General features: G+C 43.9%; 1 protein-coding gene and 1 long non-coding RNA gene across 5 annotated transcripts in view; one reads left to right on the top strand and one right to left on the bottom strand.

Moving 5' to 3' along the window:
* LOC142796316 (uncharacterized) overlaps positions 1–22344 on the top strand; it is an 81074-nt gene extending 58730 nt beyond the window's left edge. The window contains exons 3-4 of the long non-coding RNA XR_012893739.1: positions 2135–2234; positions 21547–22344. This is a non-coding gene — a long non-coding RNA (uncharacterized LOC142796316). The remainder of the gene's footprint in view (positions 1–2134; positions 2235–21546) is intronic.
* Positions 15789–27723, bottom strand: part of LOC119170801 (transient receptor potential cation channel subfamily M member-like 2) — a 257355-nt gene continuing 245420 nt past the window's right edge. For all 4 annotated transcript variants that reach the window (XM_075886642.1, XM_075886641.1, XM_075886640.1 and 1 more), the window contains exons 27-29: positions 27375–27470; positions 26391–26558; positions 15789–24347 (exon numbers count right to left, since the gene is read on the bottom strand). In XM_075886642.1, coding sequence (XP_075742757.1) covers positions 24237–24347; positions 26391–26558; positions 27375–27470 — 375 coding nt within the window. In that variant the 3' untranslated portion in view covers positions 15789–24236. The remainder of the gene's footprint in view (positions 24348–26390; positions 26559–27374; positions 27471–27723) is intronic.

The raw sequence follows: 27723 nt of genomic DNA, 5'->3' as shown, positions 1-27723 counted from the left end.
ACGACGAATGCACAAAATGAAGAAACATGGGTGGGCATGTTATCACGTAAATCGCGAGCAATATCTATAGTAAATATAATTTGTTACAGTAAGGGAAAGAAAGCCTGTTCAAGCAATGTCTCACGCAGCAAACATACACATCACATAGCGGAATGCTGTTGATTATCTTTTTCAATTGACATGAAAATTATTCTGCGCACTTCATGTCGTATTGTATGCCCCAAATGTTACGCAACATTTGCGAAAATTGCCACATGCGAATTTGGGTAGTTGCACTGCCGTTCACACCTTTCGTATCGGCGTCTGCAAGTGAAAGGTGTCACTGAAAAGCAATGGGTAGGCAAAGGGAGACAACGTAGTTACTCTGCCATGCTGTCAAAGTGATTTTAAGCAATATGTCTCATATAGTTGGACGTGCTTTTTTAAAGCTGGACGAAAAGTAGGCCATACTGATTTTACTAAAACCGTGTTTTCTTTTTTTCCTACCCGCCAGGGTGGTCCAGTGGATATAGTGCTCATTTGCTGACCCGCCGGCAGCAGGATTGAATCCCTGTCGTATTTTCGTCGTAGGTGAAACTTCTTGAGGCCCGTGCACTTTGCTTTAGATGCATGTTAAAAAACCAAAGTGGTAACATTTCCGGAACGCCTCAATATATGGTGTCTTGTAATCATATCGTAGTTTGGAGTTGTTAAACCCCATCAATTTATCATTAACAGCTTTGTTTTTATTTCTGTTCTTCATAAAATCTCAATCCAAGGATAATTTCAGTTAACTTTCTTCCTTGATATTCAGCAGGTGTCTATGGTTGATATCACGCACACATTCAAATGAAGCCGTCTACGTTCCCGGTAAACAAGAGAGAGAAAGTCTATGCACTTGTCCTCTCGTGTTTTTTTCGCGCCATAAGCTACGTTAAGAATGAACCAACTTGCCCAACAAATCATTCTTCTGAAAACATTCCTCGTTTTTTGCGCGTATTCAAGTGTTTTAGTGCATATACGCAGCGACAAAGCTAGTTTTATGTGAGTAGGTATAGTCCGTGAAAGAACTTGTTCTTGGGCTAGTTGGTACATTTCTAAAAGATAATTCGAGTGCGAACTCACACACACACACACACACACACACACAGCGCTCACTTCCAACTAATTTATTCATAGCTCGAAGGTTTGAGTATTTACATATGACACATGTGCGCACTAACACCATATAAGGCCAACAGCATACATTAATGATTTATATGTGGGGTTTAGCGTCCCAAAACCACCATATGATTATGAGAGACGCCGTAGTGGAGGGCTCCGGAAATTTTGACCACCTGGGGTTCTTTAACGTGCACCCAAATCTAAGCACACGGACCTACAACATTTCCGCCTCCATCGGAAATGCAGCCGCCGCCGCCGCCGCCGCCGCCGGAATTCGATCCCGCGACCTGCGGGTCAGCAGCCGAGTACCTTAGCCACTAGACCACCATGGCGGGGCCTAACAGCACATTATCAATACATACAGATAATCAATGTCAGAGCCTAAAAGCGATAAACTGAAATTCGCTTGGGAACAATAGCGAAGGAGCGCTTACACAGTGATCTTGATTTATTTATTTTTTCAATAAAAACGACCTCTAACACTTCACGTGCAATTTTACTTGCGCTTCTGCCTAGAATCTTCGTCTCGGAGAATACCCTTATTCTGCGGAAAACTGAACATTGGCCAAACCAAACGTGTAATAATGACCGGTTAAAGGAACATGCCCTAAAATTAACAAAACGAAATGACAAGTATGTGCACCTGGTTGCACATGTCACCTCGTGTGGTTGTGACGCACGATTCTCCGAGACGAAGATTCTAAACAGAAGCGCAAGTAAAACCGCACGGGAGTGTTAGAGGCCTTTTTCACTGAAAAAAAAATGAAGATCACTCTGTAAGCGCCCCTTCGCTATCATTGTCACTAAGCGAATTCAAGTTTATCGCTTTTAGGCTCTCACATTGATTACCTGTATATGCATTGATCATGTTTGCTGTTGGCCTTCTATGGTGTTGTTGCGCACATGTGCCCTATGTACAAATTGTTACGGGGAAGATTTATTCATCGACATCGGGTTTTGCTAACGCTGTACAGAGCGCACTTTCATGCAGGTCAAAGGCGGAGCTCGAGAGTCCAACCCACAACAAGCACATTGTCGTCTTCCTCCTTTTGGGTGTCATTTCAGTGCGTGTGCCGGAGTGACAATTCCATGTACGTATGATTACCCCGGCTGGTGAGGCACCGTCTCGGTGCCTGTTAAATGAGCGAGTTGGCGTTGTGGGGCTTAAGACGAGAAACGTGGACTACTTCTGTCCTGTGTGTAGCAGCTGATGAGTTTGTCGACGCGTGAATCTCATAGGTCACAAGTGTGACCTGACGTAGGACGCGGTAGTGCCCGACGTATCGCGATAGTAGCTTCTCGCAGAGGCCAACACGTCGAGATGGGAGCCACAGGAGAACAAGAGAGCCCGCAGAAAAGACGACATCCCTATGTAGACGGCCGTAAAGAGACTTTTGTGCTGTCTGCGACGACAATAACCAAGCGCGGGCTACCGAGCATGCCATGAGGGCCCGGGTGATGGCATCCTGAGTGTACGAAGTGGAGCATGGTTGGTCAGATGAAAGCAGGGTGTCGAAGGGTAGTGAGGGAGCAGGTGGGACAGAGCGCCATGCTGGAGAAAGATGTTGTAGAGCAGGAAGTCGGCAACTTCAGTCGCGCAACTTGTTGGTGTCGCACGAGTAATCGCATACCGAGTGGCATAATCTGTGGTCACTGCGATCTATTTATTTCCAGTTGTTAAAATGAGAAAGGGACCTAGCCAGTCCAACCCCACTGGATAAAACGGCTCGACTGGAACTTCATAGGCTGAAAGGGACCAGCAGGGGAAGTCGTAGGCTTCTTTCGGTGCTGGCAGAGATCACAAGATGCAACGTAACGGCGAACGGAGCGATAAAGACCCCTCCAGAACACGGTTGTTGGTGCTGAAGACGTCTGAATGTCCTGAAGTTGGAGCATCGTGAAATTTTTGCAGAACATCCTTGCGCAAGTTATGTGGTACGACGAGTAAAAGTTCCGCGCCGTCGGGGTGTGAGTTGCTGTGGTACAAAATGTTGTCTTGGAGCAAGAATCCGCTAAGTGAAGGGTCACTATGATGCGATTGAAGGTGCTCAATTATGGAGAACAGCGATGAATCTCGGCGCTGTTCATCCGCCACGCGTACAATGTCAGTGATGGCTAAAACGCAGGCATCGGATTCGAAATCGGTGGAGTTAGATGGATCAACGGGGTGTCGGGATAAACAATCAGCATCGCTGTACAGCTTTCCAGATTTGTACACGACCGAGAACGTCTACTCCTGTAATCGTAGTGCCCATCGGCCGAGTCTTCCCGTAGGTTCCTTAAGTGTCGACAGCCAGCAAAGCGCATGGTGGTCCGTGATGACTGCGAACCGACGTCCTTATAAGTACAGACGGAATTTCATGATGACCCAGACGAGGGCTAAGCATTCCTTCTCAGTGATGGAATAATTTTTCCGCGTGCGACAGAAGGCGACCAGCGTAGGCTCCCACAAGGTTGGTGCCATTCCGTATCTTGAGCGAGTATAGCACCAACGCCATGGCCGCTTGCATCGGTGCGAAGCTCTGTTCGAGCGCCTGGATCAAAATGAGCCAACACAGGTGGTGATGTGAGGGCAGTAATCTGCGACGTGAAAGAATGTTCTTGGTCCTCACCCCTAGAAAAGGCCACATTCTTTTTGAGGAGATCCGTGAGGGCCCAAGCAATATCCGCGAAGTTCCAACGGCGAAAGTACCAGCAGAGCCCAATAAAACTGCGAACTTCTTGTGTGGAACGCAGAGCTGGGAATTCGCGGGCTGTACAGACTTTGTCAGGGTAGAGTTGGACACCAGTGGCGTCAACAAGGTGGCCGAGTAGTTTAATCTGCCGGCGTCCAAATGCGCATTTCCACGAATAGGGTTGGAGGCCAGTGCAACAAAAAAAACATCAAGAATTGCCGAAAGACGAGGCCGGTGGCTTTCAAAGGAAGGTGAGAAAAAGATTAGATCGTCCTGATAGCAAAGACATGTTGACTATTTGAAACCGCGCAGAAGAGAGTCCATCATACGTTCAAAAGTAACCGGAGCATTTCACAACACAAAAGGCATGACCTTAAATTGGTAAAGGCCATCGGGTATGAAGAATGCTGTCTCCTCGCGGTCGCAGTCACCGACCGAAATTTGCCAGTATCCGGATGGAAGGTCAAGGGAAGAGAAATACTTGGCACCGTGGAGGCAGTCAAGCGCATCATCGATTCGGGGCAGAGGATAAACCTCTTTTTTGGTGATCCGATTTAGGTGGCTATAGTCGATGCAAAAGCACCAGCTGTAGTCCTTCTTTTTAACTAAGACCACGGGGGATGCCCAAGGACTCGATGAAGGCTCAATGACGTCTTTGCTCAGCATTTTCTCGACCTCCGTCTGTATAGCTTGGCGCTCAGCATGTGGCACGCGATAAGGGCATTTGTGGAGCGGACTGGCGTCGCCGGTGTCGATGCGGTGGGTCACGGCACTTGTGTGGCCCAGGGGATGGTCGTCGACATCAAAAATATGCACGTAAGAAAATAGAACACCCCGGAGCGCTGCAACTTGGGAAGGTAAGAGGTCGGCGCCAGATGTCATTTTGTCGAATAATGTCTTATATTGCAGGGTGATGACAGTTTTCGCCACGGTCTTAGTCTCAATGGTGAAAGAAGAAATCGAACATTCATCCGGGGCGGAAAGTTCGGCTAAAGTGAAGCCTTGAGAAAGAACTTGAGTCGACGTAGAGAAGTTCAAAACTGGAAGTAGTGTCGTGTTGTTAGTAACAAGCACTATGGTATGTGGTAGTGCGACGTGGTGTGTAAGGGTCAAATAAATTAGGAGAGCCACCAGATAGTCTCCATCAGGGACGGACGGAAAGGGCGACATATGAACGTACATAGCAGCCTAAGGCGGTAGCCGTAGAGACTCCACGGATCGTAGGCGAGTGTGACTTGGAGGATTAAAATTGGTGCACAAAGGCAACTAAAATCGTAAGATGCCGATAGAACAACCGATGAGGGCGGAGTGGACGGTTAAGAAGACAATTCCAAGGATGACATTGTGTGGACAAGCATCGAGGACTGCGAAGAGAACGGAAGTGTGGTGGCCGGCAACAGTAACGCGTGCAGTGCGCATGCCAAGCACCGCTGTTCGGCTGTCGATGAATATATCTACCCTCCACCAAAAGATGTTACGAGGAAGATTTGTTCGTCGATAGCGAGTTTTGCTAACGCTGTACAGAGCGCCCTGTCATGCAGGCCAAAGGGGCAGCTCGAGAGTCCAACACACAACAAGCACATGGTCGTCTTCCTCCTTTTGGGTGTCATTTCAGTGCTTGTGCCGGAGTGACAATATCATACACGTATGAATATTTAAGCTTTCAAGCTATGAATAAATCAGTTGGAAGTGAGCGCTGTGTGTGTATGATGCCTAGGGTGTGTGCGCGTGTGTGAGTGATTGTGTCGTGTGTTCGCGTGCTCGAATTAACTTTTAGAAATGTATAGTTTGGCCGCACGTGCACTTTTGATTGAGACCAAGTGAACAATTCTCTTCAATGATTACGTTGCCCTCGCAGATTGCACAATAAAACTTTTACTAATGAAGTACTTCATTGCTATCCAACTGAAATCTTGTCCGAAAAGTAACGTGTACAAAATCATGTTGCTAACGCGCATCATATCTAACAAAAAAATACTTATTGCGTATCGCAAGCATGCTTGCATGCGAGCAGTAACGTAAAAAAATGTTGACTAAAAGCTATCACTGCGTCAGGGCTGCTTGACATACAGAGATTAACATAAAAATCATTCCCATAGGCAGGAAGTCACAGACATTGGCAGTTAGAAATTCGCTCAGCAAAGTAAGAGACATCAAAATGCAATTCTAAATGTACAAAAACATGCTGCGTATACCTCTTAATCCTCGCTGTAAGCGGCACCCTCCTTTACCTGCGAAACGCACTTGGCCCCGACGTTGACTACGCCATTTACGCTTAACAAAGATTACTGATTAACCATGTCTTCACCGATGGGGTGCGTCATCGCAATAATGCGTTTTCGAAGACTAGTCCATTATATGGTGCGACCTAAACGAGAGGCCTTTGCTCCAAACGGTCACTGTAGCTGTCGTTCATTGTATTTAAAGTACCTCTTGCAGTACTGCACCACCTCCGTGGTCTAGTGGCAAAAGTACTCGGCTGCTGACTCGCAGGTCTCGGGATCGAATCCCAGCTGCAGCGGCTGCCTTTTCAATGGAGGCAAAATGCTGTAGGCCCATGTGCTCAGATTTGGGTGCACTTTGAAGAACCCCAGGTGGTCTACATTGCCGGAACCCTCCACTATATACGTCGTCTCTAATAGTCATATGGTGGGTTTGGGACGTTAAACCTCACATTTCAATCAATCAGTCAATCATTCTTACAGTACTTTTACTTACTCTCTTCACAACCATACGCATGGAGAGAGGGGGAATCTCAGGAATTGATATACAAGTACGCCATGTCTGTTTAAACTACCGCCGATAGTGACGTCACAGAATAAAGCTGATGCCTGTGCCCCCCCCCCCCCCGGTCGGGTCGGTGTGAATTCCCCTCCCCCCAAAAAAAATTTCTGGCTACGCCCCTGTCGTCGAACGAAAAAAAGGAGCACTTCTATTACAATCGAATCTACGATTTGCCTAATTTTAAGGTACACTGGTTCAAGGACTGCTCCGTTCTGCAATCAAGTGAACGGCATGCATATTCAGCTTAGGCGGGGCAACGGAACTCAATGCAAGCCAAGTCATTTTGAAGCTAGCAGCAGTGCCGGCCCAACACGTGACCTTTTCCGGCTAAATCGCGCAAGCAACAGTACTTGCCAAGACTTCGGGGCATGGCATCCAGCAGCTTTTATTTGCGGTGTATTATTATTTATCGAAGAGTGTTACTTCAATCGGCGCAGGCTGGTCGGCTTCGGACAGCGTGAAGTACGAGTAAGGGGCGCCAAGCCCACCCCTTAGTAAATACTAGGGCGGACTTCGTGCCTCCCCCCCCCCTTAGGTGGTTTAAAGGGACGGCCGCCCCACCAGTCCCCCTCCCCCCCGCACGCACGCCCATGGCAAAGCGCGTTCACGTTTCTTTCGCCATATTGCAGGATAGAATGACGCCGACAAAAACCTCCCACCCGGCGGTAAGCTGCACGCGTAGCCTGACTATATAGCCTCACTCAATGTTGATAAAAAATGGCGGTTGATCACTTCGCCAGCCGTAAATGACGTCACGTGCAACCCACGTATAGTGAAGGTCTTCATATTAAGCACAGAACGGCGTCGGAGTTGATGGCCGGAGTGGAGTCTTGTATGGCATCATTATTCAGAGATACAAATAGAAAGCCCGGAGTCGAGATACCTTGCGTTCCGCGTCGCGACATCAAATTCACTATGCCATCCGGTGGCCTAAAAAACACAGCCACAGCAGAATCGAGGACAAATTATAAGCAACACAAACGCCGCGTTTGTGGTGTCTCACTTTCTTCAGTGTCCGTATACCTGTTTCCAGAGTGCCCACCCCATAGAATTTCTTATAAATAGGGAACTCTACGGCCCACCCTCTATCGAATTATGGACCAACAGGTTTGCGACTACAACCGCCTGAGGCAGGACAGACACTTCGGCTTCTTAGAGGGAGAAGGCACTTAGCCATTAAAGTTACGAGCGTCGACCCACATACTCGGCCAATGACTGCGGTGATGTAAGTGGCTCCTGACTGTGCTATAGCCGTGGTTGGGACCCGCTGAGCTCCTGTTGTCCCGCATTTTGCTACTAGGCCGGAAGATGGTGCACCATACATGGAATGCGTAGGTAAGGTAGCACCCTAGCGGAGGGTTCCTCGATGCGGCGTTTTATCGGGCAAAATGCCTGGGCGTTGCGTGCCACAGTGCACGAACCACTCGCGAAATGGCTATAGTATGTTCCGACTTCCGAAAGATCCAAAAAGGTGGCTCTTGTGGCTGGTGAGGATCAATCGCGACAAGTGACAACCGACGCCCCGTTCGTGTTTGTGGAGCGTAATTGAGTTATGCCATTTCAGCATTTTGAGAGTTATCATTAAGTTGAAGCGCTATCACATGGGCCCTTTTGATCGCGATCTAGCCTGATATCACTTACGGTCTTTTTTTATTTATTTATTTGTTGAATCATACAATACAAAAGATCATCAGACTGCTTGGACCTGTAGTCAATGGCTAGTCCTGGGTCCAAAAAGAAAATGTATACAGTGATGCAGGCTTACTGTTACATAAAAAAGAAACTAACACTCAGAAACACAGGGTGTTGTACAGTACTACTACAAGCATTTTTAGCATGCGATCTTCGTGCCAAACGACAATAAAATCTATAATCGCAATAGTGTCAAAATGTGCACCAACGCAAGCAGATCACTAAAGTGTACATAATAACATAAACAAGACAACTCAGAGACGTATTAAGTAGCCAACAATACCAGTATCCGTATTCTCATATGCAATACAAATACAACATTCGTTGCTAGGCCACAAGATTCTGCCAGCTGCAGAAGGACGCCGTCACCGTTTTGAAATTTGATCCCGATCGGGCTTAATTGCGATCACCAGTGGACCGGGTGCACTACACGTTCATGTGCATGTTGTGTACATGCGTGTTTAGCTCGTTCATTTTGGATAGCACACATTGTCTTGTTCTTATTCGCTTGTTGTACACGAGCTGCAATCACGAAGGTGAGCGCCTACGTTGTGCGCTTGTTCCTACCGGCGCCTTCAACCATTCCTTTTTATAACATCAAATGGAAATCACGCATTCCCTCAGTTTATTGTCAAAGAATAATTTCTCACTCTCCCTGTTTTTTTTTTTTTTAGAAAGAAACCGATACTCCGGCACTTCTCTTTTATAGCCCATATTGGCTTCGCCTGCAGCAACCCGCCGGCCGGGTTGGCGAGGCCAAACACGCTTTGACCAGTGAATCGCGGGCTGCCTAGAAAAGACACGGGCTGCGGTTAATTTGTAGTGAGTTGTAGCACTTCTTTTTGAACCATATTAAAGTTATTGTTTAAAGAAAACAGTAACGTCCGAAATTACCGTATATTGAATGCAATCAGGTTTCTCATTGTTGTAAAACCGTGTGGTGGTTTATTTTAACGATATCCATGGATGCTTTATAACAATTACAGATTTAGAATATATTTCTGTGGAAAACACGTTAATTTTGGTTTGATATCCAATGTCTGCGTACGATTCATGTTTAATGCCATAAAAGGCACATGTATGCAGAGCACCAAATGTTATGATACGTTTTCAACATTTCTTTTTGCCAATCTGCAGTTTGCAGTAAGGTTAAAGACATGAAAACAAAGTTCAATAGACTGTACGTTGCAGGGCGCTGTCTGTAAATGAATTAGCTGATAAATAATTGAAAAAAAAGTCACAGCTTTGACGCAAAAGCGAAGCAATGGCCGCGATCACAACAAATAGGAAGGTCAAGCACAGAATGGTGACCACATCAAAACCTGCCCCGCGTTTCTCACGCACAAATTACCCACGAAACGTACTCACAGGTACACAGATGAATGCGAATAAGCCTCGCAATGGTTACTTCGCTGTGTCGGAAAAGCGCACCCTTTTCGCAAACGGAGGCTGTGCAACGATTTCAGTGATCTTTGTGCACCCCGTAAATAGGACAGAATCGTTCCAGTCGAGCCCAACGCCAGCCAAGACGTATGATCTTCTCCACCGGGAGTTAACGCGCTCGAGATTGTCGACTCCCTTTCCGCGGGACTAAGTTAGGGTGTACTAGTACACTGTACCCCGGCGTTATTATACTGGCGTGTTATATCGGTCGGCTAGTCAATGTCAACACAGCTCGAAGATACTACTGTGCGCATAGGTGTACTGTCAAAGACTAGTTGGCATCGTCTTTATATAGGTTGTTCATTCGAAAAATCCCGAACGCGCATGCTGTGTCTGCTACAAAATCTTCCCGATTTCATCGTTCCTCCACCTCTTCGGTAAGCAATTTACATGCCTGAAATTTGCACGTTCTTTGCACTTTATTTTTTGTCTCCCCACCACGCAGCATTGGCGTATACGCTTAACTGGACCACAGCAGCAAGCAAAGCACGTGAGAGTAAGTTTTATTTGTAATGGAATTTATGTTATCTTCCGCATAAACTGTTGAGGTCACAATTTTATTTATGCGATGACAGTACGCTGTAGGTAACTATTCAGTGATTTATTGGTGTACTGCATTTGTCAGCCACGTGTGTTGACTGACACCGCGATCGTAAAGACCATGGGTGATGTGCCTCGAATGACTACATACCAGCGCGTGCACCATGCCGTGCAGAGCGATCCAAATGAGATACAGTTGGCTGGAGTAACAATTTCGCGCTTATTTAATGCCTCCAGTTCTTACTGTGCTATTGGTGGCACAGTAACTCTGCCAGTCTCATTGCCCAACCCTGTTGCTGGGCTTGGTTGTCGCACAATTTCCCCGCTTGAATTTCCGCAGGCAGATGTGAGCACTGACGACGTTCATTCAAGTATTAACAGCCCTTCAGGTGCTCGCAAGCCTTGCACTTACAGATCTGATCAGAAGCCAAGCTCTCCACGAGGCAGCAAATTTACTCAAGGAGAGCAAGCAAAAGCACTCGCGTTCAAAGAAAGGTTGCAGGTTTAGTGCATTAAGAAAGATGTGCCACGTGTTACTGTCCCAGATTTATTGCAGGTCTTGCGCTCGCACACTTGCTTTTCTAGCTTCCCGAAAACTGCTAGGGATCTTCTGTCGGTGCCAAGGTTAGCAGAAGGTGTTAGACCGATTATTGAACCTATTAGCAATAGGTTCAGGCCAATATTGTCATTTTAGTTTAAGTGAAAGTCTTCAGGATGCTTTGAAAAATGTTCTGTCTGTGCCAGACCCAGTCATTCTTTATATCAATGTAGATGGACTTCCCTTGACCAAAAGCGCCCGAGACCAGTTTTGGCCCATTCTCTGTAGAGCAGCAAAATGTCAAGGCAGCACACCACTTCCAATTGGTATTTATTATGGGCAGTTCAAGGCTTCAGAGCCAAATGTCTTCCTGCGTCAGCTTGTGTTCGATATGAAAGCAACCCTGCATGAAGGTGTTGCTGTGAAAGACAGGGTTATCCGTGTGGAACTTGGGGCAATAACCTGTGATGCTCCAGCTAAGGCTTATATTCTCGGCAATAAGGGTCACAGTGGTTACTTCAGTTGTCCCAAGTGCACAACAGCAGGAGACTAAAACAGTGCTTGCTTTGGTGCGAAGGGAAAAAAAAGCATAACGTGCTAAAGATCTACCAACTTCTCTGTGGTAAGCCTGCATGCCACTTTCATTTCCTCCATTACTTTGATAAAATTTCGTCAACACCTTAAAATATTAGCGTGCTTGACTGCTTATGTAAATAACCAGGCAGAGGCAACAGTGAAGAATGTCGAGAAGGCAGCAATGACTTGGTTCCGCCTTGCTGCTGAGAGAGCAGCAGCGGGCCACCGAAGACTACTGTTATGCCAGCGAGTCCTCGTCAAACGTCCGTGCATCTGAAAAAGGCAATCTGGGTCAAGGCCAGCCCGCAGTCCGCCTGACGCGAACAACTCAACGGAGTAAACACGCGCGGCGCCTCTCTGGCCCACGTGCATTGAGTCAGCGGCGCACGTGACAGCGAGCCGGCGTCCTCGTGTCTGGTGGTCTGACGCATTGCGCGGCGACCCCATTGGAGGAATCTGCCCTGACGACAAGCGGCGCTTCTAATTGGACATTTGTGGTTGGACCCGGTGCCTATAAAAGAAGCCCTGCGGTGCGTCGCGATCGGCGGTTCTATGAGAGAGGAGTCCCCATGTCGGAGAGCCGACATGTGTGTGAGTCGGCGGTCTTAGGCGAAAAGTTGACCTATGTGTTAGAGAGGAGAGCTCGGCTCTTCGAGTCTCTGTCGGCCCCAGTGCCGAAATTGTAACGCCTCTGTATATATGCTGTACATAAACCTTGTTTAACTCACCGTCGTCTCGTCCGCTCGTCTCATCAGCTCTGCGCAGAAGCAGTCGCGAGCTGAGAAACATACGCTACCAAACGGCTGGTGACCTTCCCGGCGGAGTTGAAAGCAGTGGCGCCTTCGGGGCCGTGTTGGCGTCCCCGTCTTTCGCAACAGTGGTGGCAGCGGTGGGATCGGTCCGTCTTTCGCAACACTACCTACTAACGATGACGAAGCTGGTTTTTAATCATGAAAACAATAAATCCGTTTTCCTGGTCACATGATGTTCAATTCCTTGGTTTCCAAATAATTGGCTAGATTTTAATATAGTTATTCATGGAAAAAAAATGTCCGTTGATTAGATGAATATTCTTTCCTGTAGGGTAACTGGCTCCCTCAAGTGAAGGGGGGGGGGGGGGAATCGTGCATGAGGAAGGAAGTTAGAGGGACCCTCTAACACTTTTTAACCCCCCATTTTTTACTCCTGGACTGCATAGACTGACGCATGGACAAAATAGTGCAGCAAAGACGGCATCTATAGCGGCACGCAGTACGAACTTATTCAATTTTAAAAATTCAAAATTCAAGAAAAAAAATGCCCACCCTCAACTCGAACTTCGTGGGGTGACATGACCACATTTCACTCTCTGCTGTGACGTTGCAGGGGCCTCCAATGACATGGGCTGAAAGCTCTTACATACGGGAAGCTCATACACCATTGTTGTCTGTTCCATACCTGCCAAGTCTCCCGGATTGGCTGAGAAACTCCCGGATTCCGACCGTTTTTTTTTTTCGGTAGTACGGTTGTCATGAAAATCTCCCGGAAATCGAAATTTCTGTGCGTGATCTGGCCGCATTGAAAAAAAAAAGGCAGCTCAATCGGCTCCAGGCTTTTCGAACCTACACCATTATATTATGAGTTTAAGAGGCGTTCATTAAACGTACAGTATAATCTCAGTGATGCGAAACCACAACAGATACGAATTCTTGAAAATCCCCAAGCCAAATTTCACTATTTTCATTGGGCCTGAATTCGAACGTTCCGAACACAATTTCTAATCGCGGTGGGTGATACGAACTTTAGTACGGAAACCGTCGAACGAAGGCCGAGAGTAGCACAACTCGAAGCTTCGGAAGTACGCGTGCGACCGGTGCACGCACTGTCTCTTACAGTGCATGGGATTGTCGTTGCCGCAACCACTGCGGACGAAACCGTGGTCGCTCTTGACACGATAATGTATGGCGACGACGTAACTGACAGAACCCCGAGAGTGTGCGCTCAACCAGTCGAAAGAACACTGCTTTGCGCAAACTCTGCGAACAAAACTGCAGCAGATGCTATCGTAGATGGCATAAAATGACTTAATTTTGAAGACGCGTGCGCAGCCAAGAGCATGTGGATTGTAACATGAACTACCGTTTGACGCAAACGCCGCGCACGAAACCGAGGTTGCGGCGACGCGATAACGATCTACGAGCTCCGAGGGCACTCAGCGGTAGGTTAAAGGGAGTAAATACGTAAAAAAATTTTAAAAAGTTGATTTCGCCGCAAGGGCGAAGCAATAAATGCGACAGCAACAACTTGGAATGTAACGCTGAAAACGGCAAGCAAATCAAAACGTGCAGCGCGCTGCTCACACACAAATGACGCACGAAAACGATACTCGCAGGACGAGAGCGAACTAACAACGTGTACCGCTCGATACGTAACGCACTGTTTAAACAAAAACGATGCACGATACGTAATCACAGGTACACATGAGTACAAGCTAACAAGTGTCCCAGTTCTTATACCTCGCTGTATGAATAGCTCGCTGTTTTCGCAAAAGGGGCTTGTACAGAGACCGACGTGACCTTGGTGGCCCCGGCAACTAACGCTTTCGTTTCAGTGAAAGCCGAAGCCACACGATTCCTCCACCAAAGGATAAGCGTGCGCGCACAGGCATCCATCCATCCATAGAGCAAAGTACACGCGAGAGCTAAGCAAGCGTCCGCGCATCGCGAAGAGCTCGGTGGCGAACGCGGGCGGCTTTTTTTTTTTTCTTTGAGTGTTCATAAATATAGATACGATACATGTACGGTGAATGACGGTGGCGGTGGCGACGGCAAAAAAAAAAAAAAGCCTGCACTGTCCATATAAATGCTATCACAATAAAAGGGGGCCAGACGCGTTTTGGCGTTCCTGCCAAAAGAATGTAGTAGTGAGCAAAGCTTTGACCCGCGCTTTTGCGGCAGCCAGCTGTGCCGTCCCGTCCGTTCACATACGCGAGTTGTTTTAACTGAAATAGATTCTGCTAGTTGTGTTGATCAATTGAGATTCTCGCCTTAGCGAAAAACTGAACCCTTGTGCGTTCGGCGACTCCTAGCCACTATAAGACAGCAACTCTGATGTTGGCGCTTGTGACTGAGACCCCCTTTCCACCCTTTATTGTTTTTCGCGATGTTTTTTTATTGTTTATATGCCCTTGTTTTTTTTTTTGTGCCGCGAACCCCCCCCCCCCCCCCCCCTGTTGCGGAAAGCTCCCGGACTCAAAATCCTTGAACTTGGCAAGTATGCTATTCAGTCAAATGTGTTTATAACCCTGTTGTTATAGCAACAGGCCACGTGGTGCCTGACCACGCCGTTTTGTTTATGCGGTCGAACAGCTGGGTGAGGCTGGTAGAAATGAGCCTCCCCGACCTGTCAGAACTCAAGCAGGTCCTTTTGCTTCGGAGCGAGGCTTTACACGTCCTTTTACAGGCTGCGCTCATCGTCGTCATTTCCGCCCACGTAGTTTTAGCGAGCGCCGCTGTGCGTCGACGCGGTCGGCAGCAATGAGGTGACTTTATTGCACGCTTAAAATACTAAATGATTTGATATCGGTGCTTGGACCTATGCTAAAATTATCCCTGGCCATCGGTCTACGCAAAACACATACAAAAAATACGTGCTTCAAAAGTGTTGGAAGGCCCCTTTAACATGTTGGGTGGTGATGGCCCACCCTTTTGGAAAGTCTCTAAAGTATGAAAAGAGGCCAGATGTGTCGAGAGTAGCGTAGCCAGAAATTTTTTCAGGGGGATGGGGTTCATACTTTTTGCATGTTCGTGCATGTCTTTAGTTGTGTAGGTGTATATATACACAAACAAAAAAATGAGGGGGGGAAAGGTTTAACCCCTGAACCACCCCTGGGTATGCCCCTGCATCCCGATAACATCCCAAACACTTCCTACTTGTACATCCAAAACGCTTCCAATGGGGGACATCCAATATGGGTCTTTTTTTGTATCACTTGAGATATTTTTCCATCTTGTGTGGGAAGTCTTTTGGATGTCCCGAACTCCCAAACAGGAAATCATTTGGAAGTCGTTTGTACGTCCTTGCGTTGTCTGGAATAGCGAGGGAATAGTGGTAGTCTAATAGTTCAAGTTAGTGAAAGTTAATTCTAATAATAAAGGAAATCAGGTGAGCGCTAATTAGGTACACATTAAATAGCATGATTAAGTTAAATAGGGGGAGTGACATCAGTGACACTTTGTGATATGTAATTGGTGAACACTGAACATCATATAAAGCACACAGTAAGATATTTTTCTCCTTTGAGCCGAGTTAGATGAAAGCGTAGGGGACCCTGCTAGTTTTTGCCCTGTGTAGCAGTCTGAAATGCAAAAATGAGGATTCTGATAGATTAGACACGTTTCAAGCATGGTAACCACGTCTTCAAGCTATCTCCTTGCATATTTATTAAAAATGCAAACAGGCAAGTGATAACAAGCACAATAGCTATATATCACAAATAAAAATGAGGAAAAAAGATTGATAAAGACATATTATGCAAATGACAGCGAATTGTGAACAAATCACAAGAATGCATAAAAAGAAATACAACACTTCAACGGTAGTGCAGTAAATTTGTCGAAAATCTTCTGCAGCTCTTCAATCACACAGTACTTAAGTAATAAAGCCATGGCTTCGATATTGCATTTGTGTAACATAATTGAAGCTCGTTTGGTCAGAAAATGATATCAGATCACGGCATTTATACAAAACATTTTTTCCGTACATATGCCATAAAGCAATCCAACAGACATAACGTGAACAACACATATCACAAAAACTGCTTCATCATATCATCTGCCTTTCGTTTCCGAAATGCCAGAAGCCTGCTGTGAAGTTATCATACATATTTCTATCATTCATCAGAATCATTACTCATGTACAAATTTTGTAGAGCTTAAAAGTTACATGACTATTCTGACATAATTATTCGTTCCAAAGCATGAACAATAATTGGAGGCACCAAGAGCGTAAGAAATAATAGTTTTGTTTGGACTCTATAATGTTTAACAACTGAATGTGATATTCTTGCAGTTAACAATTGAAAACTCTTGCAATGACAAAAAAATATGGAAATAATAATGACAGTGACGTTAATGAGCATAGAGAGCATATTCGAGTGCATACTGTGAAATCCTGACCAAGCGCAGCCTCTCTTCTTTGGGAGATTCAAAATATGCGTCCTCTCCTGCCTGCCCACCATTTTTGCTATTTTACTCGCCGTTCTTACTCATCCAATAAAGGTAAATGAAAACACTGAATGCAGTCATATTCAATAAAGCACTTCCTTAGAAACTTGGGTGTGTGCATTCTTTATCCTTGGAGGCTCTTTTTGCCCATCTTAAATTTTCATTCATGACCAAGCAAGTCATGAATGACTTGCTTGGTCCCCGCCCCCTTCGTTCAAGTTTTGTCACATACCTTTTACTGTTGAGGGGGAGGGGGCCGCTGGCTCGTGATTTTATGGCATTGAGCTTCATCGATTTACGCGTCCTCGACGGGCGCCGCATTCGTTTTTCTCGGGGACCAACTGGAAGCTCTGCCGTCTGGTCCGAGATCGCTCGGACGCATGTTCGTTTTACGCATGCCTGGCGGCCTGCGGGCGACCCGGGACTGTCCGAACCATTTCTTTTGGGCACCTGGCAGCTGACATCGCGAGGTGCATGCCAGTGCGGCCATCTTAAGTTAGACACAAAAATTTTTGACGTGCTCCTGCTCTCTCTTTGCTCTTCTGTTCGTTTCTCGCATGTTTCTGGATTTCGCACTGTTTGCGTGCCCAGTTCTTGTCATCGGTGTTCTGAGCCACGTCGAGAATGTGCGTATTCCCGAAGGTCTGGCAAACATGCGTTATACTCGCTAGGAGAAGCAGCAGTGGAACAACCACGCTGGTCTACGATGCGCACACGCTCGAGCAGTTCACTTACAGTAAGTTGCATCACAACAGAAATAGGTATAATTCACTACCTAAGTGCTGTTTAAGTTGGAATTGGGTCAGCGTTATGGCCTGTGTCACAGCTATGGAGGGAGAAGACGGCAAAGCCTGGCATAGCAGATGCCATGGCGGATGCAGCCAGCATCAAGCGCGCAGATGGCCCGAGGTCGCTTGTGCTGGCTCGGGACTTTTAGATCACGTGCATGTGACGTAGCCACCTTGTGATGTGACGTAGCCAGGTAGTCTCATATATGAGCCGAGGCGTTCATTGGCCGCCGGCTAATAATCGGAACTTGGTAAATCGATGAAGCTCATTAGTAAATTTTCAGTGACCACTAAATTTTATTTTATTTAAAAATACCTTACAGGCTCTATTACGGAGCATAGAGTAAGGGGGGTACATAGGAAAGAATGCTAGTGGGTGATACTTCTGCCACAATACTAAGCAACTACAAAGCAAAACAACTATAGAGCAACTAATAACTAATATATAATAAAAATACAAAGCAAGTAATAACATTGGAACTAATAACAGTGGTTGCACAAATGACAAAGAGGGGCTTCAAGCAACAACAAGAATTTCCCAGCCGCAAAAAAGCACAAAGAACAAAAACAGAATTCAAGGAGGTTATACAATGCTATTGAGATAGATGTATCATTAATTGCTCGCGAAAATTTTCATGATTAGTTAAATTGACAATGACGTCGGGTAGGTCATTCCAGAGTGCTATGGCACGAGGCAAATACGATGTATTGAATGATTTTGTTTTTCCAAAGATGCGTGTGATGCTTCGCTGATTGTGAAGTCGTTTAGACATGCGCAATGGTGCTGTTAGTGGGAAGGGTGGTGGCCTGGACGCGTGAATATATTTATGAAGCAAAGACAGGAGGGCAACTGTGCGCCGTATGTCTAGATGCTGTAATGAAAGGTCATGTTTTATTTGTGTGACGCTCGAGGGGCGACTGTAAATACGTGAAATGAACCGTGCCGCCCTGTTTTGCACAGCTTCTAGCTGGTTAATGAGATAGGCTTGGAAGGGGGACCATATGGAGGATGCAAATTCCAGCTGTGGGCGAACAAAGGTTATGTAAGCTTGTTTGCGGACGTTATTTGGCGCGTTTCGTAGGTTTCGACGTAAGTATTCCAATGTTCTTGATGCGTTTGCCGATATGTAGGTTACATGTGTCGCCCAAGTAAGATTAGAAGTGAAATGAACGCCGAGGTACTTATACGAAGACGACCGTGACACGTTGGAATTATTTATGGTGTAATCAAATTCAACAGTTAATTTTTTTTGACTAAAGGATATTACATTACATTTTGATAAATTTAAAGTCATTTGCCATGCACCACACCAGTTGTTAATGAGATTAAGGTCTTTTTGGAGAGCAAGGTGGTCATCGGTACTAGTTATAGAACGGTATAGAATGCAATCGTCAGCAAAAAGCCGTATTGACGAAGAAATATTAGTTGGAAGATCATTAATGTAGATTAGAAAAAGTAGTGGCCCCAAGACGCTACCCTGAGGCACTCCGGAGGTGACATCGGAAATTGGAGAGGAAGAGGTATTAACCAGAGTGAACTGCTTTCGAAATGACAAAAAGTTACGGATCCACGATAAGGTTAGCGAATCTAAACGAAGTTCTGTTAGTTTTGAAATCAGACGGGAATGAGGTACGCGGTCGAATGCTTTAGAAAAATCTAGGAAAATGCAGTCGGTTTGTAAATTATTATCCATATTGAAGTGAAGATCAGTGGTAAATTCCAGTAATTGGGTGTCGCAAGAAAAACCTCGCCTAAATCCATGCTGATTCTCAAAAAAGAAGTTATTGGTTTCCAAATGACAATAAATGTGCGAAGAAATGATATGCTCAAGCATCTTGCAGCAAATGCATGTTAATGATATGGGGCGATAATTTTCTGGTGAGTATCTATTGCCACTTTTAAATAAGGGAACAACTTTACCTATTTTCCAATCAGCCGGCAGTTGTCCTGTTGATAAAGATTGCGTGAAGATGCGGTACAGGATTTTACTTGAGCATAATGACGTGTTTTTGAGGACCTTAGAATTAATGTTATGAATGCCTGAAGAAGTTGATAATTTAAGTTTTCCAATAAGATTCGCAATCCCTTCAGTGCTGACGTCAATAGGTGCCATGAATGTATAATCAAACTCGGGAACTTCGGGCACTCTGGAATGATCTTCACACGTGAACACAGATGAAAAAAATGAGTTCAACACTGAAGCGCTATCTACATCTGATAGACGCATGTGGTTAGCATCTTGTATACTGACAGATGTGGTAGCATTGTGAGGGGAAATTACTTGCCAGAATTTTTCGGATTAGTAGTTAACATGGAAGGCAAATCTTCAATTTGCTAACAAATTTCTATATACCTTTTAAAATATTCGTATAACTTGAACTTTATATTTTTGTAAAAACCTGCATTGTTTACATTAAGATGGACCTTATGTCGAAAGTTTATTGTGCATTACTATTAGTTAAGTGCTCGACTGCTTTCTTCTTTTTTTTTTCCTCAGTGCTGTCCAGGACCCCCTTTTATAACATTTACAACGCACTGCCCCATTTAATTGTGCTTAGTTTAACATTAAGGTCTAAGCAACAGCGATGAAAGAACAAGAGGAGATATGTGAATGCACATTTGTTCATTGATTTTCTTGACTATTTTCTTATACTTTGTTAGTATGCGCGCATGTGTGCGTGATAGATGTATAAGTGCGTGTGCACATGTTCATAATGAATTGTGCTTTAGCACTAAACACTATTGATACAAACGTGCACCAACAAGCCCAGTTCATTGTCTTGTATGACACAAGCTTTTTTTTAACCCTGTAAATACTCAGTTCATGTCACAATCAGTGTTCTTTAAGTGTGCTAGTTTCTGCTAGAGACCACACAAGATGCTATGTTGACATTGCAAGTGAGCACCACAGCTGAACGAACCTTTTGTAATATGACAAATTTCGTGATGGCCCGAAAATATGTAGCATCTACGGTGACAGAAGGCATTCTTGTAGTAATACCGCAGACGACTGTTTTGGATGCTGTGTGTATGTCTGTTCTTTACTTATCACATTGGTTATGTGCAATGCAACATGCAACAGCACACCAATCACAGTAACGTATTGTACTTGGCCAGTCTGGCAAAGACATATTGATAAATTGCATCATCTTAAATGTACAACTAAGATAAAACAACTAGGATTTACCAATCAATCAATCATCTCACCAATGCCCACAAGAACTTCAAAAGCATTCTAAAGTTATTGACAAACAACCATATGCATACATAAAAAAATTGAGATAGGGGCAAGCAGAACTAGCATATGTCAGTATACTCAACATTATTTACTCATGCCCATTCTTTGGAAATGGAGTACAAAGTACAGTTCAAAGTGTCTTTAGCAGCCGTCTTTTTCAAGTATTAGAAATCCTAAAGTTGCTCAGTGACAACACTGCCAACTGAACTGGTTATCCATAAATAAATTGCTGACTACTTCCTTACTAATGACGCGCTACACATAAAAACACCACTTTGACACTACTCAATCACTGTAGCTCCCAAGCTTAATTCCACGATACATGACAGCAACTAAAGCGACTAAGAGACATTAGAAATAGTGACGAGTTTTCATCCTGTAAAGTACTGTATGGAATTGCTAAAAGGATAGTATATATGTAGTATCAAAACACTCTAGGATCAAAGAAGATATCTAAACGCCAATTACTACTCCAGTGCACAATAGTAAACCATTCTGCAACAGCAAAATGAGCGTAAAAAATGTGAAAGACAAACTGGAGTTACATAAGTGTTTTTTGCACGAGAGTAAAGCTCACTAGCCTTAGATCCAATTGACTTTCGACACCATCCTATGCGTCTATTCTCACAACCTCTAAATATATTTAAGATGAATCTGTGCTACAGTTAGCAGTTTCACATCAGGCAGTTAATTGTGCTTGGGCCTTAGGATAATATCACATGACATATCTAACCACATCAAAGCTAAAAACATTGTCAGGATCCTTACCCTCTTCCCAAGAGACAAAAACCTTTTCACCTTCCTTCATTGATCTCTTCCCTGTATGTTTTATATGTATGTTTCTCCAAGACGTTTGTGAACCCTTGCTTGAATCTTCTTTTTTCTTCTCTGTCATTTGCACTGTTCCTCCACCCCCCTCTTAAGCTTCAAGACCCCATGACTCGTGTTCCAACACACGCTGACAAGCGCTACGCCAACGAACAAGAAAGGCTTGACTGAGAGCAGCTTCGCCGTTAAAATGAAGGCAAACATGAGGCACAGATAGAATGGTGAGACGGTGAGTAACAAAGCAAAGTGTCCCACAAGACGACTTGATGGCACTACACTGCCACCACTAAGAGGACTCTGACATCGACGCCACCAAAAGCTCATCGATACCACCACCAAGACGGCTGAACAGAAGTTATATGCCACCACCTAAAAGATCCTGGTGTTCATGCTATCAAGGCTGAAGCTAATCCTCACTGCTGAGCAGAGGCCAGTGAAATGGAAGTGTGAGTCTGTGATTGGGCAAATAAGCTGGACGATTTTGACCTGGTCGTATTATGATGGGCGGTGTATACGTTTTTTGAGAAAGGTGAAACTCCAGCTACCTCTAAAGTGGTGCCGCCCTTAAAAAGGGGAGATGCTACTGATGATACCCAGAGTGACAAGGCAGAGGATGCAGCAGCTGCTTGACTTCAAGTATAAAAAATGCTCTCGGAACGTATTTTTCATAGAAGCAACGCACATTGTGTAATGTCACCGGCAGTTTATGTGGAGCTGCAACGCCACATTAGTGTTGTGATGAGAACGATGAAATGTTAGCCCTTCTAAGAGACTCATGGCAATATGCGATGCATTCAGGATGGGAACATTCAGTACTGTCGTAGTGAAAGTAGCAAACATAAAAAAAAATATTTTACTATGTCGGAAAATAAACCTTCGGATTGATAGATTCAATTATTTGATCATTAATTGTCACAATGAATAACTTAAGTTGATTGATTCAATGATTGGAGTAACTTTTTTTATAGTGGTGGCATAAACATTTTAAAAGAAGCTCTGATGTGATAAGAACTCACAAGAACAAGTGATATTAAATATAGACAGAACGGGGCCAGTTCTTTTGGAATGAGTGTCAGCCTATCCAAAAATGAACAAAACATGTCAAGAAGGTGCCAAGCGCCGCTTCCACCAAGACTAAAAGTTAATTAGTATAGCACTCATCTTTCGCACAGACGTGGTGTAGTGCCACTCGTCAGATTCAAGAATGCGACATCCGCGTAGGAACACATTTATGTAGTGCGCTCTGTCATGATTGGCTGAGGAAGCCCATGCCTTCCACAGCACTGCCAACACCTTGTAAAATGGAGTATAAAGTCAACCATTACAATACAATCAAGGTTGTGTGACAATTGAGTAAATCAAAACCTTCTAAAATTGAAAACTTCAGAAGTTCAGAACCCTGTGCGCTTCTACATAAAGTCACACATGTGATCTCGCACACCTGGTTCAAACACTTCTGAAAAATGAAGCACCAAGTTACGTTCAGATTTTTCCGACATTAAAATACTTTCGAGAACATCAGAACTGGATGAACCAATTGAATTTTCTGCGATGCTTGGCATGTCAATGACTGTGTTTCCTGTGTGAAGAGGATCAAAAAGAATCATTATGCTGTCCACGAAAGATTAGCTCACAAGCAATCCTGTGCCATCAGCAACCATCTTAAGAGGTAGGATACAATACGCACTTGCATCAGTGTTTATAAACACTGTCTTTTAGAGTAAATACATACCAACTAGCTCAGCTCTGTTATTCTGAACAAAACAAAGGTTTGCTAATTGAAGCTTTACTTGTTTGCCTACTCTTTCTCGCAAAGATACAGATCATATTCCTGAATAAGAACCTTCCCGGAACCTCAGGCACTCATAACGCGTAGTATCACACCTAAGATGCGTGCACACAAGGTTCTAAACATAACACGATTTTCAACAAGGCAGAAAGAAACATTGCTGAAGAAGGCTAAGTACATATTTCAATTTCACCACAGCTTTCAGGATGCATAATGTAACAACATACCCCTGAGCCATGTTGGACAAAATTTCAAGATGTGCCACATTGAATGAAAACTCGAATGCTACTACACGACATACGTATGTACACATCTATACAGTAGTAATGCTCATATTAACACAACACTTTACCAAAAAACTTAACAGTACACATTTTTGTCAAACATTAAACGCATTCTGATTATAATACATGTCTATGCTCAAAATGTAGCATGTCGACGCGTCATTATTGTTTATTATCACCTATCTACATGCCGTGGTCCTCTATAAATTACGAATACATAAGCGAGCCTACACATTACAACATAGAAAAGTTTGCCACACACTTGACAGAAGAGGTAACACAGTTCATACACAAGCATATAGCTTTTATGCTTTTAGCATAAACAGGCACATTGCAAAAGGCTTATAATCCTGTGGTGCTTTACCACACCCGAATTATACTGTGATGCTTCTGAAAAAACATAAACAATAACAATAAACGTATCACATCAAGTTAGAGTGCAAGAGCGTAGCGTGTTCTTAAGCACACCTGTCAAAAGATATAACAAGCATTAAATACTATAATGTTGTGAGAGACAAAGCAGGTCAACAATGAATGGCGTCCTTGCCGAGCTTCGGCATCACTAAAGCACAAGAAGCAGTTGCCACTGTGTAGAATCCACGTGCAACGAAGGCGCCACTAGGCATGTCGTACAGGCAGGAGCAATAATCACAGCCAAGTTATGTCATAGACCTGAAGGATCGGCGTCGGGATACCGGTGACCCTAAGCAGGCTTAGATGATGCTCGCTTGAAGTGATTTGGTCACTTCGTGCAGCAGGACTGACTGCCCGAGTGGCAGCTTCATAAAGAGGTCCTCCGTGACCAGCCGCCACAGCAAGTGGTTCTGAAACAAGAACAAAAGAAAAGCCATTTTTCAATATGCACTTTAGTATCCTTGAAAACCAGCAGAATATATTTCTATGACTGCACCATCTGTATAGTGGCAGCTTGTTCTGCCAAGCAGGGCTCAACCGGCTTCACAGATGCAGTATTGGAGCAAATGCATTCCCTCACAGGCATGATATTTATGCAATTCTTTTGCTATGCACTGTATACAGATGTGTACTATTGACCATGCTCATGTAAAAGCCACACCAAGAACTTTGTAGACATCCTCAAAACAAAACAAAATCGCACCATATTCACGGAATGAATGATGATAAGTGGGCGAAGCTCGAGAGGGGGAGATCATTAATAAACAATAACTTTCCTGTGAAAGTTAGCCCATCACTTCATTAGAAAGATGCAAGACTGTGCGTATATGATACAAATAAACTTTTATATTGACTTATTTGCAGCCGTTCACAAACACAGCTGCGCAATGCCAACACGCACGCCTGCAAATTTCGCTGACCGGCAATTATCGTGCTGGCTTCCCGTGAAAGTTAGCCCATTACATAATTAGAAAGATGTAAGACTGTGCAGATAATATACTAATCAACTTTTTTGTTCTTGTTGTTTGCAAAGGTGGTTACGAAACGGCCACAGAGAAAGGACAGACCCACGGCTTTAGGAGCTTCGTTCTTAAAATATAATTAGAAGTTACCCGTGAACATGATGCACCCTCAAATTTTTGTAAGGTCAAATATTCCAAAGCCTGTCCTCTTTTTCAATAAAAAATTACCTGCACTAAATTGAGAAAATGAAATTCTTTAAGGTGCCCCTAAATCTAAACACATAAGATTTTTTGGCTTTTGTTGGGATATAGCCACCATAGAAAGAACATGAGCCTACATAAATGTGCTCAGTAGAGGCATGCTACAACCATAGAGCAATTGCAATGCTTTGAGTAGGCTTTTGTAAATAGTGAATTTTAGGTTGGAAGTGAATAGTGATTTGGGTCAAATAATTACGAATCGAATTCAAATGGTATATATCCCATATTATAGGCAAATGAACATATCTGTCATCACCCCACTAGCTTAAAAAATGTATTTTTAAAATTGAAACAAGGCCTGTGCAAATGCTACTCTCTTTAGTTGAAAAAAAAAAATGGAAACATTACTATAAATAGTAGCATCATTTGACTGGTAGAATGCAAGTGATAAATGGTAAAATACATGAAGTTTTACAATTTACTATACTCAGAGCATATAAGCCGGTATAACAAGCCTTTAAACTTAAAAAAATTATGAATCGATGCGAGGGTAATATGGTCACATAAACTTGAAGTGGAGCTTCGCGGCAGTATGGATCTTTTGATTAGATGATTTTACAGTTTGGCACCTCCTTACTGCAGTGAAACCACCTTTACAGGAAATTACATGCGAACAAATGTACATTTCAATACATGCTTTCACGGCGTTGCACTCTACTGCAGTCAAACCACCTTTGCAGGGGGTTACATGCAGCCTAATGCACACCTCATTATAACAAAGTCACATCTGCCACGAAAATACTTCTTCATACCTGAAAATTCGTTATAAACAATCATTAGTAACACTGTGTCTATGGCAAAGCTATTGGTCACTTACTTCGTTATAACCGATAATTTGTTATATCCAAGTTCATTATATCGAGGTTTGAGTGTGTACACCTATTCGTTCTTTCTGAATACTTCAAAATTATCAATAATTTAAATTCAAATAAAAGCAAATTAGAGTACCGTAATATTCAACCGAATATTCGAAGCATTTGAATGTTCGCACAAGCCTAGCTTTGAGTATTACAACTGTGGCTCACGAAACTTTACACATCACTGTTGCTTCACCTAAAAATTTTCCATCATGCTGCTATCATGCGACCTAAAATAGTGGTAGAGTGGTTTAAGGTGCGAAAATGTAACCATTATTATTATTAAAATGTCAATTGTTCATGCATCGTATGGCGCCCATTATGCTCACAGTTTACGCTAAATAAAGCGATACAGAGCAATCTGGGTTCATACCTGCATCTTGTCCTGCAGGTTCTCTGCACCATCGTAGTGAATGTTCCACAGTTCTGTTTCACGCCAGCAGTGATCAGTGTTCATGGGGTCGTCCATGTAGCCACGCTGCCTGCACTCGACCAGCGGCTCGTCCGCACCGTCTTCTTCTAAGTGGCAGCTTCGGAAAAACTGAAACGTTACGAAAGAACCATGCATACCGTTTGTCAGCAACAAAGCGTGCACTGCTTGATAGATTCCAGGGCACTGTATGAAATTCTGCCCTGGATCCAATCAGAGCTGATTGCAGTTAAAGACAGCAACACGCTAGACAATTTTGTGGCTAGCACACCCCAACCACTAAAAAGAATAGCATTGCATGATGTTATACATAGCTGGACATAAACATTGCTGTTAATATTAATTAAACTATTCCACTAGCATCTCATTCCTGAGTACTTTCATACAGCGCTTGTAGTTTATTTGTCGGGGACATTTTTCCTAGATATTTGCCAATATATGAATTCAAGAAAGATTACCACTGCAGCAGATTGTTGCTCATTCAAAAGAAGAAAAAGAATAGAATCATTTTAGAAATTACAAAGAAATAGAATACTATATACTTACAGCAAGCACTGCGAAATTCAAGAAGTCATGAAAAAATGCGGAGTTATTTACCTATGTAAAGTGCTAACACTGCAACAAAATAACAAAACATGTTGTTTATCACATGGCATGCACAATTGTTCGAAATGTCTGTGTCATGTCCCGATGAACCTGGCCAGTGAAGGTGACGATAGATCCATCGTAATCATTCTTATATAAATTATGCCGACGTGAAATGAAATGAACACAATAGGAACGAAAGTATATTCATTGCTTAACGCGGAATTGTCACATTTCAGTTTGCAGCCACCATATGTCCTAAAAGACATACTAACACCTAAAATTCACAACTATGGTTCTTCAGAGCCTCATGGTAAGAAGAAGACAGAAAACGTATTTCACCTCCTTGATGTCATCCTCAGTCTCACACTTGGCCAATGTCTCTGGCTTGAACAGCAGCTTCAGCGTGTCATATTTGGCTTCTCCAGGTACAAAGTCCTGAGAGAAGAGCCACATGCCATTGTTATACTACCAAACTTCATTGCAACGAAGTGTAATTTTAGTTCCGAAAATAAGTTCATTATATGTGAAAACTCGTTATGAAAGTATATTCCTAAAACTATCTACCATATTTATTTGCGTAATGAATGCACCTTTTTTCTTGAAGAATCGGAGCAAATATAGAGGTGTTTATTACGTGGGGAAAGTTTTATTAAAACTTTTTTGGGAGGAGCAAAAAATACAGTAATGC

Source organism: Rhipicephalus microplus, chromosome 2, assembly GCF_043290135.1.
Source record: "Rhipicephalus microplus isolate Deutch F79 chromosome 2, USDA_Rmic, whole genome shotgun sequence".
Classification (NCBI taxonomy): Eukaryota; Metazoa; Arthropoda; class Arachnida; order Ixodida; family Ixodidae; genus Rhipicephalus; species Rhipicephalus microplus.
Note: the sequence above shows the minus strand (reverse complement) of the source record. Positions and strands in the feature narration are given on the sequence as shown.